This window comes from Antrostomus carolinensis, unplaced genomic scaffold (genome assembly GCF_000700745.2).
Source record: "Antrostomus carolinensis isolate BGI_N321 unplaced genomic scaffold, ASM70074v2 scaffold9400, whole genome shotgun sequence".
Taxonomy (NCBI): domain Eukaryota; kingdom Metazoa; phylum Chordata; class Aves; order Caprimulgiformes; family Caprimulgidae; genus Antrostomus; species Antrostomus carolinensis.
This window is the reverse complement of record NW_010290509.1, coordinates 15,389-34,924: the sequence shown is the minus strand read 5'-3', so window position 1 is coordinate 34,924 and position 19,536 is coordinate 15,389. Positions and strand designations below refer to the sequence as shown.

The 19,536-nt window shown below is 39.3% G+C and overlaps 1 protein-coding gene across 1 annotated transcript in view; it reads left to right on the top strand.

The window, feature by feature from the left end:
• Positions 1-315: 315 nt before the first annotated feature.
• The window catches only part of GRAMD4 (GRAM domain containing 4), a gene marked incomplete at its 5' end in the record, with an annotated part of 27,191 nt that continues 7,970 nt past the window's right edge, over positions 316-19,536 (top strand). Inside the window, 11 exons of the mRNA XM_029086366.1 lie at positions 316-436; positions 8,678-8,739; positions 10,741-10,873; positions 11,357-11,382; positions 12,793-12,884; positions 14,438-14,529; positions 15,558-15,606; positions 16,463-16,534; positions 17,829-17,872; positions 17,972-18,081; positions 19,347-19,501. Coding sequence (XP_028942199.1) covers positions 316-436; positions 8,678-8,739; positions 10,741-10,873; positions 11,357-11,382; positions 12,793-12,884; positions 14,438-14,529; positions 15,558-15,606; positions 16,463-16,534; positions 17,829-17,872; positions 17,972-18,081; positions 19,347-19,501 — 956 coding nt within the window. The remainder of the gene's footprint in view (positions 437-8,677; positions 8,740-10,740; positions 10,874-11,356; positions 11,383-12,792; positions 12,885-14,437; positions 14,530-15,557; positions 15,607-16,462; positions 16,535-17,828; positions 17,873-17,971; positions 18,082-19,346; positions 19,502-19,536) is intronic.

Here is a 19,536-nt window from a genome sequence, read left to right as displayed (position 1 = left end):
ACATTTTATTTAGATAAAGGTAGCTTGCACCAAGAACTTTTTTGATATATTACATCTTGAAAAGAAAACATTACAGTTGTTTTTCTCCAGACTTTAACAATTTTGACTGAACAGTTTGTATGTGATACAGCTGTGTGCTTTTTATAAAGTCTTTCTAACCCTCGATTACTTGTTTTTTCTGGTTAATATATTTTGTACAGCACAGATTAAAAAAAAACAAAAAAACCCCCTCCTAATCTGTCATAATTAGGTTTTAATTTTCTTACAGAAATACTTCCTGTTAACTACATCTTTTTCTTCTCCCTTAATTAACAGAGGAGGAGCTCAGGAAGCTGAGAGAAGAAACAAACGCTGAAACGTTAAGGCAGGAGCTAGAAAAGGAACGGCAGAGGAGATTAGAACTAGAACAAAGAGTCAATGAAGTACTTAAGGCAAGGTAAGAGAAATATCTAAAGCAAGGTAAGATAAGTGTCTTTACTGTATAGCTGAAAACCACTTGAGATCTCTGACTCTGAGGAATTCTGGTGAAAGGATCCATTTCCAGCCTAGGCTCTCTTAAATCACTGGCTCACAGAGAGAAGCTATCTATGTTTTCTTGTAAAAATACATCTTGCACACCCATGTACACCTGAATTACTTGACTGTACATACTGCCTTAGCTACAGAGGTGTCCTGGCACTTGTCTAGTTGGGATATTCTTCATTTCACCTCTGTGATGTCCTCCCTCTGGGATCAAAACTACCTGGAGCTATTGGCATGCACAGTGTGCTACAGAATGCCAGAGCCTTTGCCATGCCATTACATATGCTTTGCCTCTTCAAAACCTGTGTCATCTCCAGACTGCCCAGTTGTCGTTACTCCTGTTCTAGCAGCAGTGAGGACGTCCCAGTACCACAGCACAACCCTAAGTGTGTGGCAGTGACTGGAGTTTGAGCTTTCCTTGCCACTGCAGTGACAAATGGAAATATGCTGCCCTGCACCTCTAAGTCCTTTCATCCTTGAGGACACTCACTTTGATGATGCAAAGCATAATATTTCATGTTGTCTCCCCTTAGTCTACCTAGCTGTATGGACTTTATATCTTAAGACCATAGCAGCTCCTTGGTGGGCTTGTTGGTCAAGACCACTTGCATGTGTAGCTGCCTGTGTTATCTTCCTCAGCAGTAGCTAAGATTGCTTGGCTGAGCAGTAGCATCTGTGGTCCGCCATCAGCTACTGTCATCAGGAGATAGTGCAGGCTGAGTTGGCAGCGGTTATCGTATGTGATAAGTGCTGCCAGTTACTTAGAGGTGACAAGCAAGAACAAACAGGCAAAACCTTTTACTTGGGTAGAGGTTTCCCAATGCCATACAAATTCTTCCCAGCCTGTGGCTTCCTTTAGTACTCATCCCAAGTGTAAAAATACCTTTCTGGTCAGGCCAGCAGTCCCTGTCCACTGGTATTCTGTAGCAATGGAAATAGGAGCCATTTATAGGAAACATGGCACTAGTTGCCTTCTGAGGTGTGCCTACATCCTACTCTTATAGAATCATAGAATCATTTAGGTTGGAAAAGACCTTTAAGATCATTGAGTTCAACCATTAACCTAACGCTGCCAACTCCACCGCTAAACCATGTCCCCAGGCACCACATATACACATCTTTTAAATATCTCCAGGGATGGTGGCTCAACCACTTTCCTGGGCAGGCTGTTGCATTGCTTGACAACCCTTTTAGCAAATAAATTTTTCCTAATATACAACTTAAACCTCCCCTGGTGCAACTTGAGGCCGTTCCCTCTTGTACTGTTGCTTGTTACTTGGGGGAAAAGACCGAGACCCTTTCTACAACCTCCTTTCAGGTAGTTATAGTGGGTGATAAGGTCTCCCCTCAGCCTCCTTTCTCCAGACTAAACAACCCCAGTTCCCTCAGCTTCTCCTCATCCACAAACACTGTATTTAGAGGTACTGGGAAGTACATGGATGCCTTTTCACTTCATTATCTGTTTGCAGACCTGTTATCCATGAATTATTTAAACCCCACTTGAAAGTGGTGGAGCTGTCTTCTTGTCCACCACTAGAAGCTGTGGAGGCAATACATTACAGATATACAGTCTTGACTCTTCAGAAGCAATCTGTTTTCTTTCCTTTTAAGAGATTTCTTACTGGTTTCAAGAAGTGCCCCATAGTTACAGAATTGTGAGATTTGATGAATAACTGTCCGGCATTCATCTTATTTACCACTCTTGACCAGTCCTTTCCTCTCTTGCTGCTCTTCTCACCAGACTGAAGAGTTCCAGCTTTTCCAGTGTCTCCTTAAGAGTACTCCATCCCTTTCAGCACTTCAGTGGACATTCTTTAATGGTTGTGTTTTAAGATGAAGAAGCTGAGTTCATGCAGTATTCAGACTGTGGGTTTGACAAGGCCTAATACAGCAGATAAATTAGTCCTTCCCTCTTATCCTCAGTACCCACTACGGTGGGTTTTTTTGGCTGATGTTTTGCACTGATTGTTTTTCAAAATTACTGGTTCCGTGCAAGGTTGGTTCATGTGCAGTCTTGACCTGAGCTGAAAGGCTGCATGCTTGGCAGGGTCTTTATGAGGTCCTGTGTGGGAGTCTTGTTCCCAAGCCAGCCTCGTGACCGTGCACTGGAAAGGTGATCTGGATGGCTCTGACCTGGGGGTTTTTTGGTGACGTTTTACAGTTACTCTTGCAGCTGGGAAGTGGGAGTGCATTTTTATTGCCTATACTGGTTAGTCTAGCTGTGTGCACATGTAACTACGTAACTTCCATTTTGTGTCTAGACTGATGTTGCTTAGTTGAGTGGGCTACTGGGGACAGTGGAAGAGGACAGTCTTGGACCAGTCCTCATGCTGAGAGTATTTGTTAGCTCCATAACAGCAGTACAAAGCAATGAGCATTATTTTCTGATATTGGTAGATAAAGGTGATGCTTCAGGATACCGGATACCTTCTGTCTCTGACTTGAGCTTGCAAAATCCCATATGCTTGTCTTTGAGCACAGTACAGGTTATACCGTTAATGCTGGTGTAGGCCTTTAGGCTTTCTCCCAACAGTAGGTATGCCTGGGCTCTAGGTCATGTGCCAGAGAAAGGGGAGAGAGATCCCACCATTGCTGGAAGTCCTGGAGAAGTATGAGGAGCCACCTTCCTCTGCAGGAAGGTACTCATCATCCTGCCCTATTGTAGAGTAATGAAGATGGCCCAGGGTCTGATGTAGCCCACTGTGATTTGTGAGTACATGTGTTTTACAGAAAAAAACAGTTTGAAGGCCTTTGTTTATCAGTATTGGTGTCAACATTGGTGTCTTGTTGGGTTGTGGACAACAGCAAATCTCAATCAGGTGTGAAATTGCTTAATTAAGGTAGCATGACCTGTCTGCTTCCACGCTGTATTCCCATTTAGATATCCTTTTAGCTTGGGTATTGGACTTGGGCTTTACATTCAGACAATTATCCCCTTTATCCAAGTCTTTTTCTAACTAGTCTTGCTAATATTCCAGCCTTTTTGGGACAGTCAGATATATGTAAGATGACAACAAAAAAAGACTTTGAAGAGTTTCCAAGTTTCTACCTAGAAGAAGAAAAATCATGTTGCCTACATTTTTTTCTTAACTTGTGCTCCATTGTATGAAATTCTTCTTCACTGCTTTTTATCTTTTTGCACTTTGCTGTAGACATTTTAAAATACTTCTGTGAGGGGACTCAGGTTAACCTGAAGATAACCTTAATCTAGTTGAAGATACCCCTGCTCACTGCAGAGGGGTTGGACTAGATGACCTTTAAAGGTCCCTTCCAACCCAAACCATTCTATGATTCTGTGACTACTGGCAAAGTGTCGGCTGACACAATCAAATACATAATAGGCCAAACTTATGCCTGATGGAAACTTAATTTTATTAAGCAAAATTACCACAGAAAGTCGTCTCTGCTTATGTCAACAAAACAAAATGTGCCCTGCTTCTCAGTTAGCTAGTTTTTCATATGATCTTTAAATAGGTATGCATATCAAGATGTTTTGCATGTACTCTCCTTTTTACTTACAGAAGTTAACTACTAATGAAAACCAAATCTTTCTGTGTTGTAAGAAAGAAGAAATTATTTTAATAGTTGCAGCATTCAAAAGTATTTGTTAAGTAGATCAATATACATGGCTATATGCAGTGTTCAGCAAGGAGAAATGAGCTAACAGTCTAGATTTTTTTCTTTTTTTTTTTTTTTTTTTGTGAAGAACATGGACTTCTATCACTGAATTCTTCCCAGGAAGGAGTGGAAGAAGAGGATATTTAGTGATTTTGTTTCTCGTGCTGTTCATTGTCTGTATGTCTGACTATTCAGAAACATGTTGACCTCAGCTGAAGTTATCCATAGTTGCACTTTGGGACAGCCCAGCGTTTGGTACAACAGCTGAAGCAGATGACAGTTTGCTAGTGGAACAATGCATAAATATGTTGGAATAGTCTGCGTGAGCAACGCTTGTTTAATGTAAATTGTGGGCTGTTGCTGCCTTATTTTACAAATTGGGAGCTAGCTCTATCAGACAGAAAAGAATAAAAAAACCCCAACAACAACAAAAAAATTGCAACAACACCTACCAACAAGCTGTGACTTATGCAAACCTTTTTATTAGTATCATTGTGAGCTATTTTTAAGAGGAGAAAATAGATAATGCTTCTGCATGAGCCACTGTTCCTTCTGGACCACTTACCTTGATTAACTCTTCCTGGCCTCTTGTTAAATGTCATAGTCTTCCATACATGTGATGTTTTGAGCATGGATGAATTTGTCCTTTGAGAAGATACCTCAGCTTGAGGTTGCTCTGGAGGCTGGAAGCATTCCCTCTTGGAAGGATCCCTGTCAGGCTGAGACTCCACACAGGTACCAAGAGACCAAGACCGAGGTCAGAAGTTTCTCATCGGGCTGCTGTGCTGGGATTGCTGACATATATATGTGATTGCTGACATACTCAGTTGGCTGAACTTCTTGCATCCCTTTATTTTTAACTTAGTAGATGTGGTGACAGGCTGCTGTTTGTAAAGTAGCTCTTGTTGAGGGTTTCTTTTTTATTTGTTTATTTTTTCTGCCCAGGAACATTTAGATCTTGTACAACTTTGGTTTCTTCTGAAACCTTTTCTTTTGTTTCTGAAACTGTCAGTTTAGGACACTAACCATGTAAAATCTGGGAGTATTTAGTGAGGAGGACAAAGGCTTCTGAAATGTTTGGTGTATTTTAATGAGAAGGAGATGCAAGACATAAGAAAATGTTTTAACTCAGTTTTGTGACAGCTCCTTGGGCTAAGAAGGCATGTATGCTCAAATGATTAGTCTTTAAACTAGGCTTTGAAAATACCTCCTTTATTTTTGCATTTCTGTGTTGCATGGTGCTTTTGATGGCAGTGCATACACATTTGTGTTGCTTTGAGCAGTAAGAAGGATGTAACAGCCTTGACTGGCTTCCACAACAGCTGTCAAAAGAATGATGATGGATTGCTTGTGAACTAAGTACTCGGAGTCAGCCTGTAGGAAGATTGCTTTTAATAAGTCTGAGAACATCCCAGCAGCAACTGGACCTGTTTTGTGCACTGAGTCCGGTCTTCACAGGTATTGGGAAGAGTCTGTTGATTCACACACGCCTCAATTTGCAAGTGTGTTAAAGGCTGAAGATGCACAAAACCAAAATGTTTAGTTCAAGTAAATGGCCTTCAGTGTCAAGGCTCCCTTAACTTTTGTGTTGTACTTGCAGCTACAGAAATAACCCTTCGGCACTATTCTGTGGGTCAGCATTGAGTAGATGCTACATCAGTGTCTGCTGGTCGTTATTGAATGCTACACGTCTACTAGTCACAAACAGCTCTAACAGTCGTGCTTCCCTGCCTTCAGTATATATTTAAAAATAAAAATTGGCACATTTGTGTTTGTCTTCTCCTTTGCTGTAGTTCCTCTTACCTATTTTGATAGGCCTGTGCTTTTAAATGGGTCCAGTCTCTAGTTGCATAAACATAACCTGTCCTCAGGTTGGGGATCTGTTGGTGTTACCAATCACACCTTTTTTTTTTCTGAGTGGAAAGCGTGGTCCCAGAGGAACTCATGCAGCTTGTTTTCTTTGGTGCAGGCTGCAGTTAGGAATTCCACATAGAAACACAGCCTTTTGCCTTCTTCTGGGGACCATGTATGTTTTCAGCCTTTTAGCTGATCTCTAGCACGAAGAGTGGTTCAGAAGCTGTAGGAAAGATAATTCCTCCCCTCTGTCACTGGTCTTGATTTACTAGCTAGTTCAACATGACCTGGTTTTGAGATCGAGCTTCCCAGTGGGTGTGCAAGCCTAAACAATGAATTCTGAGCTTCCTGGCCCAAATCTGTCTGAAGTGGCTAATTATAAACTGATTCACAGGTGCAGTAATGAGCTGTCATTAACCTGATGATTCGTAAAGGTCAGGTTCTTCATGGGGAAGAAGTAACAGGCAGATGGCAAGTAAGACATTGCCAAAAAAACAGAAACAAAAAGCACCAAGAAGGGCTGAAGCCAAACCATCCTGTGCTCCTGATGGAGCCCCATGAGGCTGCTATCCAGAACTGCTTCTTGAAGAGATTTTTTTGGATTTTTTCCAAGAAACCTGGGGAGTAATGACGCTGTGCTGCTTCTGAAAATATATCCCAGCATGTCAAAGGAAGACCCAGCCTGAAGGCTCTGATGGCTGGCATCGGTGGGATCCCTTCTCAGCTCTGTTGCTGGAGCTGTTCAGGAGTGACACCTTCCCAGTGCCTTTGCACAGCTGGAGTGAGTTGAGTAACTGACGCTTGCCTGAGTGAACCTGCTTGTGAATGACTACATCCTGTCTTCCAAAACATGTCTTCAGCTTCAATGAAAGACAGTGGCAGTGACAGATTGAGGATGAAAATGCCCACCCGTACCATGTAACCGTCTCGTGCTGATAGAGGAAAACAAGACACTGCTATATAATAGTTTGTGCAAATTTGACCATGTTAATTGCTGTTTGTCTTTAGAGAGACAGAGCTGGAAGCGGAGGAGATGCAAGGGTGTAGGGGAAAGGGGAGGAGGAGGTTTTAGGTGGGGAACCCGTGGAAAAATAGCATAGAAACCAAAGTTCAGGTTTAGCTAGAAAGAAGGAAACTTGTGGAATTTCAGGTGGCTTATGAAAAGAATTGCTGCAAATCCAGAAGCTGTGTGGAAAAGTCCTGAAGAGAAGTGAAAACAAGTGGCTTTGAAAGCAGAAACCATTGAATTCAGCTACTGCACACTGATAGATGTCCAGTTATAATTTTAAATCAGTACATTATTTCTAAATGTTCCTTTTAGAAATGAACAAGGGTGTGGAAAGCCCATTAACTATGGGGAGTGCTTAGGAAGGAAGGGAGGTAATTAGTTCTGTAGTTTCTCTGTCATACTTGTTCAGACTGCACATATTTGTAATGGCCTTTTCTGAGTGCAGACATTACAGCGAGATCTTTTCCTAATGCACTTTGTAGAGGAACAGCAAGAGAGAGAACCATATATCCATCTATATTGCTGCAACCTACCCAGTACAGTGAGATCCCTCTTCCCACTCTCCATTTGCTGGCCATCATCGCACGTGGTTCCCTTCCTCAGGAGCAAAAGATGAAGGGAACATTTGAAAGCACCTGTGTTGTCTGATAAATGAGTGATAAAGAAATCACACGAGCGACATGTTTTTGTTTCAAGCAGTAATCTTTTCAATCGTACAACTCCCTGTCAGAGCTCACTGCGGCTGGTGTTACGTTGTCAAAGCTGCTGCTTCATTAGAGAAATCTTTCTGTAGCATATCTACATGGATGGCTGAAGACTTTTGGACCGAAGCCTGAAGTGTTCTCAAGACAGGTTGGCAGTTGGAGGCTGTGGGTAGCGCAAATGGAATTTGAAACCTTGTACATGTGCAGAATGGCAAAAGCATTTGTGTTTTCCAAAACCTGTTCACTTTTAATGGATGATAATATTATTCTTGATTTATTTTTTTTTTTGAAAGATGAGACCAAGGAGGCCTGCTATTTGCCATATGTTTTTAGAACAGTTTTGTCTCAGTTTTTCAGACCATTATTTAAGTTTTGCAAGCTTTTAAAAAGGTATTTTTTAAAATTGGTTGGTATCTGTGCATTTCAAGAGCTTACAACATAACATTTTAAATAATGCTTGACACTTGTTCCTCTCCTTGTGGAGATGAGTGGTGTTTGACTCTAGTAACAATGGCAGAATTCAGTGTTCATACGTTAAACTGTGTTTTTGTCCTAGTATTGTGGTTCTCAACTTGCGATACAGAATACCTTTTCACTTGTTACTGTGGGAAAAGTCAGAGCTCTGAAGAGTTTTCCTGGCAGGCAGTGCAATGAATATACAGCACAAAGGCAGAAGTAATGCAACACATTTGATGCTAAATTATTTAGTAGTTGTAAGATGAAATTGAGCTGTCGGTGACAGGTAATGGCTAAACCACACTTCTCCTTCCAGTGGATGGATTCCCTGGATCCTAAGTACTATGTGAAATGAGTATTTTGAATCTTGCAAAAGGGCATAAGTTTGGTTTTCTCTTGTTGTGTGTGTATCATCTCAGTTATGGAAACTGGGGGGGTTCCAGTGCTCCCTTTACCTGAAAAGGAAAAAATTCATCATTGGTAGCATTTCACATTGTTTCCATTTTCTTTGTAGGACGGAAGAGGTGCCTGCAGCTCAGCAACCTGCAAAGCCACACACACAAGCCAATGGAACAGGTAATCTCAGTCAGATTTCTACTAGCAGTTTGATTCAGTCAGATTTTTTTACCCCTTTCATTTGATCTTTAAAGATCAAACCTTGCTGAAAAACTTGCTGGATCCTTAAGCAGGCTTCTGAAGAAGCTGAAAAGACCATTTGAGCAGCTTCTTACCTCTCTGTACAAAATTCTCCATTTACTTCTTGTAGTTGACTTTGTATACCTGAACAAGGAATATATCTTTTATTGTAAAGCCTTTAGGAATGCGATGAAATCTGTTACATGATTTAATGACTCTTGCATGACTTTCTGATCCTTGACTTACTAGAAAACAAGTATAATACATTGAAAAGATGTTGTATGTTGTTCTTAACTATAAAAGCTCTTTTATGCCATTAATCTTATTACTAGTTCTTTTTTTAAAAAGAGAAGATATTCTGGTGAAGGAATAAGCCTGAGTGTTACTCATTTTTTGGATACCTCCACCATTGTCTGCACTTCTCAAACTGCTGCTTATTGTGAATTCAATAATACAGTGATTTCTGAAAGAACTAAGGCAACAGGCCTCAATCTCAATCTTTCAGTACACTTAAGCTTTCCTCCCCACACCTCCCCACACCTCTTGATTGAGACAACCACTTGAGCTTTTAAATCTGCAGATTAAACTTGAAATTGCTCTTCCTGTACTCCCACAATGTCAATATTTTCTGTGGTGTGAACTGCAACCTGACATTTTTTTTGTCTTGTATGCTCAAAATTTCTTTCTCAGTGCTATCTGAAGTATTAGCATGTGGGAAGCTACTTCATATTTTTTTGTTTTCAAATTTAAGTGTTGTCTCAGCTGTATGCTGCCACTAAATTCCTTGTTTTTCTAGGTATCACTACCATTTGTTAATAAATAGTTTGATTCTATTTTCTGAGCTTTTTCTCACATGCTTAAAAGCACCATTTTGGCTGTTGTAGTTGGCTGATTAATCTTTCATGCCCCTGTTTAATCATATCTTAATTTTATGGAGTTCTGTACTAAGTTTGGTCCTGGAATAGTTGTGACCAGTGTCCTCCATGGCATTCTTGTATTGACCTACTTTTCCAAAGAATAATCAGTCTGTTCCTTCCAGACAGTGATTTTCTGAGTTACAGGTAAAACAAAAGAGGTAATTGTTTTATTCTCACATGTGCTGCCTTAAGGCTTTTACCCTTGTATTATTTCCATATATCCATATATTTATATTTTCCTTTGAAACTGACATACAGAAGGCAGGCATCGTGTCATTACTTTGCCATATAAGACTTTCCAGGCAGTATTATAACTATATATTCCATATATAGAAAGTGGCATATACACATAATTTCTGTAGTGTGACTTTAGGGAAAAGAAAGTGCGCATTTTATATATACATGTGTGTGTATATATATATACACACACACACGCACACATATGCGTGCACACACACATACACAATCTTTACAGCCTAGAAATGGTTACAAAGTGGTAGTAAAAATGCTTCTTGCAGAATCTTGCTTAAGTTTCCACCTCTCTTCCCTGTCAAATTTGTGTGGCTGCAAGGTGGTTGTCCAGCTCTCTGCTCTGGAGTGTTTTGCTTTACACTTGTTTTTCTCGAGGTGATAATAGGAGCACAATAGGAATGCTGAGATTTATGTAGGTCCTTACAGGAATCTCTTAACCAGAAGATGTTTTTACAGTGTTTGCTAAAAACTCTTGTTTGTTAGGATGTTTAACTAATCTCTGTACTTGGTAATAAGAAGCGTCTATGGGCCCATACTTAGAGCAAACCAGGAGTCACCATTAGTCTTATTTTACCAGTTTGGTGCAGTCAGGGTTTCTGTGCAGTGGCAGAGGTAAATTGCATGGTGAGTTTCTGTGAAGAGTGTTGGTGAAGGATAGGAAAGCTGTACAAAGTCTGCTTCCCAATGAGGCATGGCATGCAGGAGCAGGAGCAGGCTTTGTATGAAGATGTCTTCTAGTATTAGCCTGATACTTACTGCTTCTTTTTTATAGATAAGCGTAGCCACACATTCTGTTCGAGACTCCAGAAGTGGTTTTGTGACAAATTTGGGGAGTATGTTGAGGACTTCAGATTTCAGCCAGAAGAGAATACAGTGGAAACAGAAGAGCCACTTAGTGCTAGAAGGTAAATCTCTAACGTGATTTTGAGAAATTATTGGCTTCTTTAAAAGTTGGGGTTTTTTCCTCTCTTATTTTATTTTTTTACAACCTTTTACATGGTTTGAGCAAGCGTTTGCATAACAAGTAATAAAACTGAAAGTACAGAACCATCTCAGAAGATTTGTGAATGCTTTGGCCTAAACATGAAATTTGAAATTTATCTACTGTCTGAGGTAGAACGAGAGTCTTATTGTTTACTAGATTCTGTCACATGCCTCTTGAAAACTGTGGACAAAGTCTTAGGCTGGAGAGCTGTTACATTTCAATTTTTGTTCTGATGTGAAGTAGGCTGTATTAGTTACTAGAAACACACTTCGTAAGAGGCAAGAATGAAGCTTTATGCACAAACATCTAATTTATTACTGTGAGCAGTATTTCAGGGACCCAATTTACACAGTTGTGCACTACTTGTCTATTTAACAAGTTGCTTTTATCCATTATTTTTCAGGTTGACTGAAAATATGAGAAGATTAAGTAAGTACTTAGCAGTATTTTATTTTCTGGAAGAAAATGCTTCTAATACTGGTATTCATTGTAATTTCATTTGGGAAAATACATGTGGCCTGTTCTCTGTGGTGGATGTGCATTGCCTTCAGAATAGCTTTAAAAAAAAAGCAGTATTAAGCTTAAGGTTTGAGTGCTTCTTAATTTCCATTAGGTGAGCCGCAAAATCTAGATCCCTGTTGTCCAGGGATGCCTGACAACCACCTGGAGTTGCTGAGACCCTTAATTGCTCTCAAGACCCCTGTTGTTGCCAGCAGTTTCCAGGTGTTGACCTTCTCTGCAAGTTTGATGTAGGATGGTAGAGCAGCACTTGAGTCCATGACCTCCTCCAGTGCCTTGAACATGCCCTTCCACTTACTTCATCTGCTGCTTTGGTTGTGTCAGTGTTGCTCAAGGAAATCTAGTCCTAGTTGTTTAATTACTTCCCATAGGGAATGTATCAAGGATAGCTGAATTTCAAGCCAAACAAACTAGGACAGCAGTCACAGGCTGTCTTGAGGAAAGCTTTCAGAGTTGTACTGCAAACTAGAGTGGGTACTCCTGGGGTCCCCTGTGCAAACAGAGTCTTGAGCCTCCTCAGCAGGGAGGCAAAACTGCTGCATTCCAGCAGAGAAAGCAAAGATCTTTTTGCAGCAGCCCTCTCCTGTTCTCTGGTGTCCCCTAGCTAGTTTGCCCAAGTGGTAAAATTGCTTAGAGGAGTAGGAAGAGCAGAGGACCAGTGTTTTTTAGGGAGCTGAGGAAGAGTTCCTCTTGCTGTCGCTGGTTGGCTGTGGGCATCTGTTGGGGGAGTGATGGCTCTCCTGGCACAGGTTTGTCTCCTGTGCAGTGACAGCGAGAGCAAAGGTCTGCAGAGGCAGCAAGGTCCCGTGTCTCTTGGCTTAGGAAGAGTAAGCAGCAGCATGCTACCAGTGGATAGATTCCTGCAGAAATAGAGCCAAGAGAGAACTAGATCTAGGCTAGTTTTAAGCTAGCTTGGTCAAGCAGCAGTAAGTTGTTCTTCAGTGGCAGGATTTACCTTGTTTTACAGTGGGATGAACTGACCTGTGTGGAGGTCTTTGGGGTAGTATGAACAGGGCTCAGAACAGACTGCTATCATCATCCACAGTACCCTTGTAAAGGGATTTTTTGGGGTTTGTTTTGTTTTGGGTTTTTTTTTTTTGGTCTGTACTTAAGAGTCTCTAGTTTTTGCAAATACATTCCTTAACTAATTCTTCAGTTCCATTGATGGGTTTCATTTTTCTTAATTTGGGTAAGCATTTTTATCATTACATGTCTTGAATATTCCTATTAATCTTCTAACTTGATTGTTTGACATTTACAAGTTATTTAACCACTGCCAGCTAATTCTAACAGTTGTGTTTTTTCTCCGCTTCTGTTTAGAGAGAGGTGCCAAACCTGTTACTAATTTTGTGAAGAATCTTTCTGCCTTATCAGACTGGTATTCTATCTACACTTCTGCTATTGCCTTTATTGTAAGTTATCCTATTCCTCCAGGATTAGTAAGAACTTTTAAAATTTATTATTTACTAAAATACATTGAAACTGACATATCTAAGTTGGAGTTGTGCTACAGTTTAAGTCAAATCAAATAGTGTCGTTTCATTTAACACAAAATACCAGTAGTTGTCACTTCAGTTATATTTCAAAGCCACTTAAATTGTGTATTCTGTGTTTCTTGTAACATAGTTTTGTAACTGTTAAAATAACTTGGAACAATCTGAGCATTGTTCTCTCGTTTCTTGTTTCCTGTCTCCCAGTCCTGCAATTTGATGGTTACTTCAGCTTCTGCAAAATCTTTTTAGTCGCGGGCTGAAATACTAATAGCGGCTGTGTTTGATAAGAAGCTATCGTTCACCATCAGCGCTCTTTGCCATTCATTAGGATCATATTCTGAGAGGCAAATTGCCTTGTAATGTTCAAACGTCAGGTCTGCGAGCTAAATTCAAGCATTCCCATGCTGTGTAAGGAGGTTTGCATGCCACAAAGCGACATAACTATTTAGTGGAGTTTTGATTTGTTTTCCTTCTAATTGCTGATTAAATTATCTAAATTATTTTGATCATGGTGGATATGAAATATTTTGATATTGAAGGAAATTAATACCGGTAGTTGTAGCTGAATTAACCTGTCTGGTGAAAATGTCACACACCTTTTCATTAAATGATCCCTCCCTGTAAGTTATAGAGTCTTATTTAATGTCACTTTGTACAGCACAACTGAAGGAATGCTGAGGAGGAGACTTCCCCCTCCTGGTGCCCTGTGTCTGTCCCTTCTCCTAATCTACTGATTTTTCTTTCTCCTCTCCTGACAAACCCACTCTTCAGATAAAAGCTGAAAAAAGAAACTTCAGCTGTTGCTCAGAAAGCTCTGGGACCTCGGAGCCAGTTACTCATTTTGGGGTTATCGATAAAAAGCGTAATGTCTCTTGGCAGGAAGGCTGTAGTCTCTGGGTTTTCAGAAGTTGGGAAGGAGACAGAAAACCTTTTGTAGCACTTTGCATCTGTGTTTGTCAGGTAAAATAAGACCAGTTCTCCTGCAATCTTTTTAAGCTTGGTAAAAATGTGGGATTTAGTTGACCTGAAATAATACAACGAGAGTTTACCCCCTTGCCCTGTGAGGGGCTAATTGTTATAACTCTTCTGATCTAGGTGAGGTCAGGCCATACCATGATCATGTAGCAGATTGACAGACTTTAAGGTTCACTTTTTTTTGTCATATACTTTCATGTAATCACAGTGTTGGAAATACTAATTCTATCAAGAAACTGAGCACTATTTAGGTGTCATTTCTGGAGATTTAGTTCAATCTTATAGTTTTGACTTTACATTCATAAATGCAGTGCTGTTGTCTCTCATGGGGTGGCTAAAATTTATTAACTTTTGTGATCTGAGTTGTGTGATTCTGAACCCAACAGTACAGTGGGAAATGGTATTTCATACAACTCACTGTACCCCAGTTTGTAATCCACATCTCTTTTTTTTTCTTTTTTTTTTTCCTTTTTTTTTTTTTCCTTCTTAATCTGCAGATTTACATGAATGCTGTATGGCATGGCTGGGCCATTCCCATGTTCTTATTTTTAGCAATTTTGAGGTTGTCCCTAAATTACCTCATAGCCAGGTATTTACTTAAATGCTAGATTATTCTCTTGTAATGCTTTGCTTGAAAGATGTTTTATTATTCTTGCACTGAGTCATAAACTGTTACCTTTTTTAATGTTGTGTGTTAAGTTTAAGAAAGTGAAATTCAAACTCTAATATCCTTACTTTCATGGCACAATTTCTATAATTTTTGACTATTCTAAGGATTTACCTTCATCGCCTGTGACTTGGGTCGTCATAGATGATGGTGCATATTCTCAGACAAATCCTTCAACGTTTTAAAATTCTAAAATAAAAATATTCTGCAGTGTTCAGAATAGTTGGAGAACATCACCTGAAATATTGAAGCCTGCTGCTTTTCCCTGGAGAGAAAATTCATCCTTTTTCAGTGGACCTTGGCATACTTTATCCAAAGTATTTTCCACTTGTATATTCAGTCTCTATTAAAAATTATGACCTTTTTTAAAAAAAAAAAAGAAAGTACATTTTCTGTACTGAAAGGATCTTTTAAAAATGCTATTTTAGGCTGATGGTGTTTTCTGCCTTAAAATGTTTTAAATGATGGGCAAGGATATTAATGTGCATATTTCAAATAATTCTCTGATTTCTTAATACTTACCGTCTGACATTCTACTTGAAAATTACAAGTAGCAAATAGGCTCCAGAATGAGTTTATATAATTTTGTTCACATAAAGAACAAACGAAAAATATTCCTAATTATATACTCTGTGCACACAGTTCACTTCTGTTGTAAAACCTGCAAGCAGTGATTCTGTGTAGTATCTGCCTAGCTAATACAATTTTTTTTTTTAAATGTATATACCTTTATTTTTTTTTTTAAAGGTATATACATTTAAAGCTGTCTGTGATTGGCCACTTGTACTTATGTTATTTTTTGGGTTCTTTGTTGATTTGGGGATTTTTATTTTTTTGGTTTTTAAAGCCATAAGTGCTTGTTGCAGGAAACTATTTTTTAACTTCTTACAAATAATCCATGTTGGCAGGTGGAGAAGTACTTGCTCTCTAACTATTTCCATAACTTCTAGGGGTTGGAGAATACAGTGGAGTATTGTGCCTGAAGTTTCTGAACCCATGGTAGGTCTTTGATCGGTTTGACCTGTGTGCCTGTGTTTAAAGTTACACCTTCTAAACCTTCCTGTGTGTTTAGGTGGATAGCTGTAAAAGGAAGGAAGAGTGGGGTGCAAATAAAGACACTATGGCTTTTTTCTTTCTCCTCAAATTTAGAAATCTTCACTAACAGCACTAAGTTTGCATGTTTCACCATGAAATATTCCAAACTTCAATGACATTTCTGGAATAAATGTTAATATGCCAGCTTGGGACAAGTTAGATCCTGCAGGATCTTCAAGAAGCCCTGCATTCTGTTATTTCTCTAACATTTTTGAGATAAATATTCACTTATCCTGCTTTAAGCAGGAAGTATTTTAAGTGTTAATGTAAAATGGAGTTCTTTGAATTTCAAACTTTTTACTAAGACCTAATCAGGCCTTGCTTCCAGGCTAATTTTGTTATTCTTGAAAGGGCAGTAATCTAAATAAATAAATAAAGTTATAAATGTAAAACTTGAGGGGAAAAAAACAAACCAAACATTTCTGTGCTAGACCAGAGGTAGGTCAGTTTAACTGTGCGGTTATAGACTGAAAGCCATTGTAGCCATGCTGCTCCAAAGACCTACTGTGTCTTTCACAGCCTCATACTACTATGTTTGCATATACCATGGAGGATAAGCATTGATAACTAAAGATAACCAGCAATGGAAGACATAAACATTAGATCTGAAACAAGGGAGAAACTTGGCAAATTTAGAGACATTTTAAAATGAGAAGATTATTGCGAAGAATATTGAGGGGTCATGTTGTCATGAGGGAGTTTGTAAAGTACGGGTTTTAGCAGAGCTGAAAATTAATGGGTTGTCTCTTTCTTGCCCAAGGAACCCCCAAAAGAGGACCTGACGGTGTCTGAAAAGTTTCAGCTTGTTCTAGACGTGGCTCAGAAGGCGCAGGTATTGTGCTGCTCTTGGACCTCTTCACCTGCTTCCTGAGAACAAGAATGTTCATAGTCCACGTGGTCACTGTACTTTGTTATGCAGCATGTGAAAATGCTGAAACAAGCAATACTTTTGTTGCATAGAGATCGTTACTTAAGAGCAGTAGAGATCTCAGTAAAGGTGCCTGAAGCTTCTGGAATGGCATGATGCTTCAGAGAACTGGTCGAGGTTCTCCAGTCATAGCTCTGAGCGAGCTCTAAAGGGGAACAAAGGCAGCTTCTGACAGTTTTCCCCTAATATCTGCAAATGAGCTTCTGTTAATGTAGATCAGGTGGTAAATCTTACCAGTGTACTAGAGTATGAATCCATATCCCAAATCTGCTAGTTGCAAAACTGATGTAAGAGATCCTCTTCCTTCAACTGTCTGTTTAGCTGTGTTAATACAACAATTTGTACAGCACCTCTGAAATAGTCTGAAATACCACCACCCCCCACAGCCCTGAGATCTGCTGCTTGAGAGGGAAGGTTTTTTCCTGGCTCTGTCGGTTTGATGAGCTACCCTAGCAGCTGAGTGACTCCACCATCCGGTTGATCTGCAACCTTGTGCCATGTCTAACAGTGTCTCACTGCTACAGGTAGCTTACCTTTCTCTTGGCATCTGTGTATGCTCTCTGCTAGTGTTGGTGCCTATGTTTATATGAGCACCTTTGGAAATTGATTGGGAAGATAAAGTTTACAGATGCTGTGAGAGCAAGAATTGGTTAGAGAGGGTGGCTGAATAACCGTCTTAGTCCTGAGTAGGGGTCTGTTTGTATCAATAGTTGTTGGAATTAATGTGGAATCTGGTCTCTCAAAGGGTATACCGTAAATGCCTGGTGGTGGTGTGTTTCTAAAGAAGCTAAGAATCCAACACTTGATGAACTCAGTAACCACTTCCTGAGATTTCAGGAAGAAACTGCCCATTTTGTTGCTACTGACAGAAGCTCTTAACTCTTAGATTGATGACTTAAAATATTTGCACTGATGTACATGCTTTCCAGTCATGACAGTGGGGTCAAATAGCTTCTTCACTTCTAACAATCATGAGTCACAGAACAAGGTGTTAAATGAGATGGAAGTCATCGAGTATTGCTGTTCTGTTCTATACTTACTCAGTTGTGAAGTACATAAATGGCTAAAAAATAATTAAAAAAATCACTTCTGGGAATTGCTTATTACCAACAGAGTAAGATATCTCTGGTTTCTATTACATGGACAAAAACCCCAAAGTAATGCAGGACTTGGTTTTAATTCTTTGCTTCTTATGCAGAACCTTTTTGGCAAGATGGCAGACATACTGGAAAAAATTAAAAAGTAAGTTATCTGACCCAAGTATTTTTTTCCTCTTAAATCAAGACTTGACCAATGTCTGGAATGCTAGTAATAAAATAATTTTTCTTTTTTTGTTTTCAGCTTGTTCATGTGGGTCCAGCCAGAAATAACACAGAAGCTCTACATTACTCTATGGGCAGCTTTTATTGCATCCTGCTTTTTGCCCTACAGGATTATTGGGCTTGCAATGGGTAAATGCAATAAATAATTGACTTGTTACATGTTAATGTGTTAAGAAGTGATCTTTGGAGGGAGAATTTTAGAGTTTATAAAGAAAACCATGCATTAATAAATAATGCAGTATTTAAAAGTATTTTCATTGTGCTTGGCATTGTTTGCTATCTGCATTTCAAAGACCATCTCTGAATACATAATAGAATATAAAAAAGACTGGATAATGCATTCATTTCTTGAAGAGGGGAAGTTTATGATGAGCTGTTAGCAGAGGTCTTCAGATAGACAGCTGTATGGTTTCCAGGAAGCCCTATGTTTATTTTGGGGTTCTTTTGCTCATACATCCTTACAAATTAAGTATGTAGGAACACACAGAAAGCATAAAGATGACAGGGCTGGAAAAAAATGAAAGGGTTAATGGGATTACTTCTAAGACTTGGAGGTTAGGCTGGACAAAATGAAGAGATTACTGTGAGTGAAGTTAGAGATACTTAAACTCTCAACAGGGAATTAGGAAAAAAGAGGGTTCTCATTACAATATGAGACTGTCTTTTCTCTAAGATATGAAGCCATGTCCTGTAAACCAAGAATTCTTTTTTTTTCTTTTTTTTCATTAATGAAATGATATGATCAAATGAGTATTACTTTTAGTGGCACTGAACTTCACACTGTGTTACTTGAACATAAACATAGGTTTGCTTGATATGGCAATTGAATTATACGTGTGAGGAATTTTTTTTTTTCCTCAGGCTCTTATAAAGAGATCTGAATGACATTCAGTAAAGTTTTGAAAGAGTATTCCAAGCCCTTTTTAATCTAGCAGAATGCAAGGATATATCTTGTATAAGATAAGAGGACATACCGGACTGGAAGATAGGGTTTAATGTAGAACATGAGAGCCCTCTGTTGCCATTTGAATTCTTGCAGGGAGCTGCAGAGTTGAATACTCTGGCATGTTTTCTGTTTTGGAAGTATATCGAGTTTTCAGAATGCTTCTGGTAAAAAGGAATGTATGTTTTAATCATTTTAATGTTCTTATGCATAACAAGAAGCTTCCTAAGTGGTTTAAAAGAACTGGGGATGAGGAGAAAGGAATCTGAAAAAGAAAAATAATAACCTGTTTTTGGAAGAGGAATCAAAATTTTAAAACCACGAGAATGGTTTAGTACTATGACTGAAGATACAGAATTTGGTTTCATTCGTGAAGTTGTTAAAACATGATCAAAACAGTAATGTTCTTAATGGCCCTTCAACATGCCTACTGAAGTGACCTGTTTTTCAGGACTCTATGCTGGAATCAAGTTTTTCCTTATTGATTTTATCTTCAAACGATGTCCCCGACTAAGAACTAAGTATGATACTCCTTATATCATCTGGACAAGTCTGCCGACAGATCCTCAGCTCAAGGAAAGATCTAATGCAACAGTGTCAAGACGGGTAAGGGCAATAAATCTTTTTGTCCCTCTGTTCCC